Source organism: Lutra lutra, chromosome 10, assembly GCF_902655055.1.
Source record: "Lutra lutra chromosome 10, mLutLut1.2, whole genome shotgun sequence".
NCBI classification, from domain to species: Eukaryota; Metazoa; Chordata; class Mammalia; order Carnivora; family Mustelidae; genus Lutra; species Lutra lutra.
This window is the reverse complement of record NC_062287.1, coordinates 102,917,903-102,926,550: the sequence shown is the minus strand read 5'-3', so window position 1 is coordinate 102,926,550 and position 8,648 is coordinate 102,917,903. Positions and strand designations below refer to the sequence as shown.

The window sequence follows — 8,648 nt, the reverse complement described above, 5'->3', positions numbered from 1 at the left end:
TCTCTAATTTGTCTGTGTTCCATTTTCTCCCTCTTCCCCAGATTGTAGAAATCAGTATTTCATTTGAGACTTCTCATGTATTACTTAGTGACACTCTGGGCATAGAGTTTAGTAAGTTGTAGAAATAAGATGTGGACTTTTAAAAAATTCTTTTTTATTGTGTTTTTTCTACAGTCTTATTTACTGACTGTATCTACATAAGGGTAAGATTTTAAGTAAAATGGTATTTATGATCACAGTATTTTCTCTATATACCATTTTTGTTGTTTGCTTTTTGGCTCAAGTGCATCTTCTGGTAGACATTTATGAGACAAGCTAATTATATGGTGACCTCTGAGTTCTTTTACTTGTTATTTATTTGTTTTATTTAAATTCAAGTTAGTGAACACATAATGTATTATGAATTTTGGGGTAGAATTTAGTGATTCATCAGTTACATATAACACCACATGCTCATTATATCAAGTGCCCTCCTTAATGCCAGTCACCCAACTACCCCATCCTACCACCCAAATCCCCTCCAGCAACCCTGTTCATTCTCTATAGATAAGAGATTCTTATGGTTTGTCTCCCTCTCTGTTTTTATCCTATTTTATTTTTCATTCCCTTCCCTTATGTTTATCTGTTTTGTTTCTTAAATGCCACGTATGAGTGAAATCATATGATATTTGTCTTTCTCTGACAGACTTATTTCACTTAGTATAATACACCCTAGCTCCATCCACATCATTCCAAATGGCAAGATTTCATTCTGATGGCTGAGTAATATCCGTGTGTGTGTGTGTGTGTGTGTGTGTGTGTGTGTGTGTGTGTGTATCACATCTTCTTTATCCATTCATCTGTCCGTGGACATCTGGGCTCTTTCCATAGTTTTGGTATTGTGCATTGCTGCTACAAACATTAGGGTGCATGTGCCTCTTCAAATCACTATGTATGATTTGTGTAAATACATAGTAATGTATAGCTGGGTCATAGGGTAGTTCTATTTTTATCTTTTTGAGGAACCTCCATACTGTTTTCCACAGTGGTTGCACCAGTTTGCATCCCATCAATAATGTAAGAGAGTTCCCCTCCCTGCATCCTCCCCAACATCTGTTGTTTCCTGAGTTGCTAACTTTAGCCATTCTGACCGGTGTGAGGTGATACCTCATGGTTGTTTTGATTTGTATTTCCTGATGATGAGTGATGCTGAACATTTTTTCATGGGTCTGTTAGCCATTTCTATGTCTTTTTTGGAGAAATGTCTGTTTCATAACTTCTGCCTATTTCTTGACTGGGTTTTTGTTTTGGGGGGTATTTATTTTATTTTATTTTTTGAAAAGATCTATTTATTTATTTTAGAGAGAAGGGGAAGTGTAGTGGAGAAGGAAAGGGGGAGGGAAAGAATATCAAGCAGACTCTATGCTGAGCATGGAGCCCAAGGTGGGGCTCAATCCCACAACCTATGAGATCATGACCTGAGCAAAAACCAAGAGTCAGACACTCAACCAACTGAGACACGCAGGAGGTCCTTTATTTTACCTACTTTCCTAAAAGCTGTTCTTTCTGTCTTTGTGTTTTCAGAGTATATTGTTATCCCCCCCTTTTTTTTGCTGCCTCAAACCTGAACTTAATCTCTATGACAGTGATTTCTTTCATTAACTTGATTTTGAACATCATTTTTTATATGTTGGTTTTGCTAAACGCTCATTCATTGCAATGAGATATCTATACAGTCTTTTTTTATTTTTTACATAGACAGTCAGATCATGTGGGAATAATGATTAATTCTCATATTGCTATTTAGTTTCTTTTTGGATTTTCTACAAAAGCAACTAGAGCCCATGGGGGTAATAAAAATATAATTTCTATCTTATCCTCAAAGCTGAAATTCTCATAGCTGTTGCTGGCAGTGAAAATGGCACATTCAGGTGAACTGTATAGTATATGAATTATAGCTCAATAAAACTTTTTAAAAAATTACATACTGGGAAAGCAATTTGACAATTTCTTTTAAACACTTGCCATGTAATCCAACAAGTCAGCTGCAAAGTACTTACCCCAAAATGAAAGCATTTGTCTACACCATTATTTGCACATAAAAATTCATAAAAGATTTACTTATAATAGCTAGAATTTAGAAGTAATTCAAATATCCACCAGCACATTCAGGTGAACTGTATAGTATATGAATTATAGCTCAATAAAACTTTTTAAAAAATTACGTACTGGGAAAGCAATTTGACAATTTCTTTTAAACACTTGCCATGTAATCCAACAAGTCAGCTGCAAAGTACTTACCCCAAAATGAAAGCATTTGTCTACACCATTATTTGCACATAAAAATTCATAAAAGATTTACTTATAATAGCTAGAATTTAGAAGTAATTCAAATATCCACCAGCAGGTGAATGGATGAACACATTGTTGTATATATATGTATGATAAAATATTATCCAGACACTAAAAGGAACAAATTATTGATGAACACAACTATATGAATATTAAAAAATACTATATTAAATGAAAGAAACTGGACATAAAAGAGTACATACAATTTGTTTCCATTTATTTCGAAAATCTAGTGAAGGTCCCCTAACATAGAGTGACAGAAAACAGATTGGTGGTTGCCTAAGGGGGTAGGAGAGAGGACTTATTTTAAAAAGGCATAAGAGAATATTTTGGAGGGAAGAAAATGTCCTACATCTTGATTATGGTGGTGTGCTAATGGGTGAGCAAATTTGTCAACTGCATAAAATTGATATAATTTATTGTATGTGAATTATACCTCACTAAAGTTGACTTTTTAAAATTTCATTGTTTTTCCGCCCTTGTTTCACTAGCTAGAGTCTTTAAGGCAAAGATTAATAAAATATGTGATGGTGAGCTTTATGTCCTTGTTTTGAACTCTATGATAATTCTTTCATTATTTTACCATTACAATATAATTTGCTGAGGTTGGTTGTAAGATATCCTCAACAAGGTTAAAATAGTTCCCTTATTTGCTAATTTTTTAAAATCATGAATGAATTTTTTAGTTAAATCTATTAGGATGATTATATTGTTTTCTTCTTTAATCTCTTAATGTGGTGAATTACAATAAGTGATTTTCTGGGGCGCCTGGGTGGCTCAGTGGGTTAAGCCACTGCCTTCGGCTCAGGTCATGATCCCAGGTCCTGGGTTCGAGCCCCACATCGGGCTTTCTGCTCAGCAGGGAGCCTGCTTCCTCCTCTCTCTCTGCCTGCCTCTCTGCTTACTTGTGATTTCTCTCTGTCAAATAAATAAATAAAATCTTAAAAAAAATAAGTGATTTTCTAATATTAAGGCAACCATGCCTTTCTGAAATAAACACAACTTGTTCATGCTTTATTATTTTTATATGCTGTTGGATTCAGTTTGTCAACACTTTGTTCAAGATGTTTCTAATCTGTGTACACAAGTCAATATGGCTATACTCTTTCATTTTTATTCCATTCTTGTCACGTTTGGGTACAAAGTTATGATAGTCCCACAAAAATGAATTGGAAATTGGTCTAAATTTCTATACTTTAGAAAGTTTTGTGTATAATTGGAATTACTGTTTTCCTTTATTATTATTTTCAATTTTATTTGTTTATTTGACAGAGAGAGAATGAGCACAAGTTGGGGGAGCTGCAAACAGAAGGAGAGGGAGAAGCAGCCTCCCTGCTGAGCAAGGAGCCCAATTTGGGCTTGATCCCAGGTTCCTGGGATCATGACCTGAGCCGAAGGCAGATGCTTAACTGACTGCACCACCCAGGGACCCCGTGTTTTCCTTTATTCCTGGTACAACTTGCTGATTAAACCATTTGGGTCTGGGGTTTTCTTCATGGAAAGATTTTCAGTATTGATTCAAATTTTTAGTGTTTATAGAATATTCAGATTTCTGATTCCTTTTTGAGTCACTTTTGGCAAGTTACATTTTCCTAGAAATTTATACATTTTAAGTTTTAAAATTTATTGACATGAAATTGTTTAGCATATCCATTGTAACAATTTCAGGAGCTAATTATATCTCCCTTTCCATTGCTAAATTTTTTTTTGCTATTAAAAATATTGTATTTATTTATTTTTTTTAAATTAACATATAATGTATTATTAGCCCCAGGGGTACAGGTCTATGAATCGCCAGGTTTACACACTTCACAGCACTCACCATAGCACATACCCTCCCCAATGTCCATAACCCCACCACCCTCTCCCTACCCCCCTTCCCCCAGCAACTTTCAGTTTGTTTTATGAGATCAAGACTCTCTTATGGTTTGTCTCCCTCCCGATCCCAACTTGTCTCATTTATTCTTTTCCTACCCCCCCAAACCCCCCACGTTGCATCTCCTCTTCCTCATATCAGGGAGATCATATGATAACTGTCTTTCTCGGATTGACTTATTTCACTAAGCATAATATGCTTCAGTTCCATCTATGTCATCACAAATGGCAAGATTTCATTTCTTTTGATGGCTGCATAGTATTCCATTGTGTATATATACCTCCTTTTTTCTCCTTTTTTTTGATTTCAAGTTTTTATTTAAATTCTAGTTAGTTAACATATATGGTAAAATTGGTTTAAGGTGTATAATTTAATGATTCATCACTTACTTATAACTCCCAGTGCTCATCACAGCACGTGCCCTCCTTAATACCCACCACCCAGTTAGCCCATCCCCCGCCCACCTCCTCTCCATCAACCAGCAGTTTGTTCTCTATTGTTAAGTGTCTCTTATGGTTTGCTTCCCTCTTTTTTCTTTTTTCCTTTCCCCTATGTTCATCTGTTCTATTTCTTAAATTCCACATATGAGTGAAATCCTATATATACCCATTATATCTCAATTAAAAAATCCACAAGATTTGGTTAATAGTAATTTTCATTATATTTAAGTTACAAATGTTTTCTAATTTCTATTCTAATGTACTTTTTGACTTCTGAATAGTTTAGAAATATGTGGTAGTTTCCAAATATGATGGTTCTTCAATTACCAATTTATTACTGATTTCTAACTTAATCCCACTGTAGTCTGAGAATGTTATATGCATGACCAATCCTTTATTTTTTTAATTTAGTTTTATTTTTTCAGTGTTCCAAGATTCATTGTTTATGTACCACACTTAGTGCTCCATGCAATACATGCCCTCCTTAACACCCACCACCAGGCTGACCTTTTAAAAGTTTTTCACAAACCAAAGTAGTGCTTCAAAACTATATTCCAGATATTAGGTAATGATACAACTTAACTCAATACTTACTATTTGCACAAGTGACACTATACATAACTGAACTAATTTCACTTCGACTGAACCATATGAGGTAGGTTCTATTATCTTTGTCTTGTCAATTAAGTAAGTTAGGTAGAAAGATAATAGACAACATATTCAGAGTCCTAAAGCTCCCAGATAACAGAACCACATTCCAAAGATAGCTATGTGACATCTAAGGCCATGCTTTAGTCACTAAGCTATACATAGGAGTTATAATCCCTTTAATCATATCCTGAAACTTCTAAAGTATCTTTAAGAAGAGCTTTCCAAATGTTATTATACTTTCTTTTGTCCTTGTAAGAGCCTGGTGATTTAACAGTAAAAAGCATAATTATCTTCTTTTACATGTGGGCATATTGATGCACGGGACCATTGTAACTATTTAGGGGCAACATTAAGTAGAGTTATATCTTCTAAAATGGCTCAATATTTCTCTTGATTTTGTTTTTAGTGTGAGTAGAAGGTGATAATAGAAATTGGGATAACAGCTGACTTAAAGATTTATTCTCTTCTTTGTCTACAGATCCTAGAATTACTAATGCAATGGCTGGGGGAAGGAACAGTACAACAGTTATGACATTCATTCTCTTGGGATTCTCTGAATTTCCAAAGCTCACCATTGTCCTTTTTTCAGTGTTCCTAGGGACCTACCTCATGACAGTGTGCTGGAACCTGGGCCTCATCACACTCATCAGGGTGGACTCCCATCTGCACACACCTATGTACTTTTTCCTCAGTAACCTGTCCTTGCTAGACATCTGCTATGTTTCCACTATAGCACCCAAGATGCTCTCGGATTTCTTCAAGAAGCAGAAATCCGTCTCCTTTGTGGGGTGCACTATGCAGTACTTCTTCTTCTCTAGCCTGGGTCTGACTGAGTGCTGTCTCCTGGCAGCCATGTCTTATGACCGATATGCTGCCATTTGTAATCCTCTGCTCTACACTGCCATCATGTCGCCCACCCTCTGTGTCCAGATGGTGGCAGGATCTTGTGTAAGTGGATTCTTTGGCTCATTTATCCAACTGTTTGCCTTACTTCAGCTCCATTTCTGTGGGCCAAATGTCATCAATCATTTCTTCTGTGACCTTCCCCAACTGCTAAACCTATCGTGCTCTGATACCTTTTTCTTTCAAATCATGACTTCTGTGCTCACAGTAATCTTTGGACTCACATCTGTCTCAGTTATCATGATATCATATGGTTATATTGTTGCCACCATTCTGAAGATCACATCAGCTGAAGGCAGGTCCAAGGCCTTCAACACCTGTGCTTCTCACCTGACAGCAGTGACTCTATTCTTTGGCTCAGGTATCTTTGTTTATTTGTATCCTAACTCTGGTGATTCCCTGAGTCAAAACAAGTTGGCATCAGTTTTATACACTGTTATAATCCCCATGCTAAATCCATTGATCTACAGTTTGAGGAACAAGGAAATCAAAGATGCCCTAAACAGATGGAAGAAGAGAATCTTTTTCTGTTGTTACTAATTATGAAATTTATTTCAGACATCCAATCAGGAAAAGTGGTAACTAAATGTTGACCCACAACTCTCCTAATTGTGGGATGAATTATAGTTGCTTTACTCTCCCAATATAAAACCATGACTGACACAAGGACAGGAAAATGCATGAGAAGTAACTGGAACCTCAGCATCTCCATCCTTCATCAGCTCTGACCTAATACATGAATAGGCCAAACAATCCACAACGATTTTTGTAGTTAGTTGTGGTGGTGTGACTCTTAACCTTCAATATTCCAGCCCTACCTAATGCGTACTACCTCATGGATCAGAAATGCCAGTACTGGTCAAGGCTGCTGGGAGACCAGTACATGTTTTATAGCATCTCATTTTTTTAAAGATTTTATTTTATTTATTTATTTATTTATTTATTTATTTATTTATTTATTTGACAGAGAAAGAGATCACAAGTAGGCAGAGAGGAGGAAGGCAGAGAGAGTGGGGGGAAGCAGGCCCCTGCTGAGCAGAGAGCCCAATGCAGGTCTCGGTCCCAGGACCCTGAGATCATGACCTGAGCCAAAGGCAGAGGCTTAACCCACTGAGCCACCCAGGTGCCCCTATAACATCTCATTTTAGTTAGGGCAGGGATTACTATTAGTATTGATAGATCTCTGTAAAAAGACTTTCCTATCTAACTAGGTTAGTTCTCAGATTAAACCTATTTTTTTATTTCTGGAAATTATGAATGTATTTCTTCATTTGTGGATTTGTCCAAAGCAAGAGTAACTACACCTGATCAAAGATTTGTTAACGTCAAACAAAAAGAAATTTGTTGTAATAGGAATGCTGAACATGTATGTCTGACATAGTTAAGGGTTAGTTGACTAGTTGGCTCATTAGAAATTCCTAGAAAATTCCTTGTCTGTTATCACTGTAGTCATCTATCTTCACTGTGTAACCAGAAAAGGGAACCAGAAATTGGCACTCTGCTGAGGAGTGATCTAGTACCTGATTTTGGCACCAACAAGAATGTCTTTATGTTACTTTTTTCATTTTTTAAAGTAGGACCAGTCCCCATCAGGAAGCTGTTTTTTCCAATAATTAACAAATGGGAAGTAGTTGGTGAAATTAGATATAAGAAGCTGAAGTTCTGGTGCATAAGGAAGTCTACATTTGGCTGTTCCCCTCATATCCTTTGTTGGAATTGCTACAAGGCAGAGAAGTCCTGGAGAGCTGAGGCTGGGTCAGAAAGCACACTCCTGTTGTTTATCCTCAGATTCTGATTCCCATAATCTTAGGCCATCACCAGGAGCAATGCCTCAATATATAAAATTCAGAATCTCAGTTATGAAAAATATAATCTTCAGAAAAGAGTGATATGGGTCTTCACTCCAAAGGACCTGTTTCTAAGAAGACCAACCTCCTTTTTATTCTTATCCTTAAATCACCTGTAACATATGCATGTATGGGACATGTAGCCTTGTGTAGAAGCAACAGAGGTCCAGAGATTAATTAGTCATACAGAGGCTCAGTGGTTAGACAGAATTCTGGACAGCACTGTGTGTTTCTTTTTCTGTACCTAACGTGATTAACATTTTTCTCTTGATATTTTTAAAGAAATGAGTATACTTTATGTGATGTTGTGCTAGGGGAAAATATCTGCATCTATTAATTCTATTATGCCATATCTCCTGGGTTTCTGGGTTGCTGCAGGAAATTACACTATGACTGAGAATGGATGTACTCTGGATAAGGAGTGGTAAATCCTGTGTCCTAAGAAATTACATTTTCTTTGCTGTGTTAGCAGAAAAAGAGGAGGTTTTGGGGTTTTTTTGTTAATTTTAATATTTTATTACATTTTCTTTAGGTAATGCAGTATATCATGCACGCAGATTTCAGAGGAGACACTCTCGTATTTTTTGCCTGATTTTTAAA

General features: G+C 36.3%; 1 protein-coding gene across 1 annotated transcript; it reads left to right on the top strand.

Moving 5' to 3' along the window:
• The first annotated feature begins 5,796 nt into the window (after window positions 1-5,796).
• On the top strand, window positions 5,797-6,741 carry LOC125079410 (olfactory receptor 1440-like). The gene has a single exon (XM_047692983.1). The coding sequence runs from the start codon at window positions 5,797-5,799 to the stop codon at window positions 6,739-6,741; it is 945 nt and encodes a 314-aa protein (XP_047548939.1).
• Window positions 6,742-8,648: the final 1,907 nt, after the last annotated feature.

What these genes read in the sequence shown, in the direction of transcription:
- LOC125079410 (XM_047692983.1), top strand. Translation starts at nt 5,797, where the DNA reads ATGGCTGGGGGAAGGAACAGTACAACAGTTATGACATTCATTCTCTTG.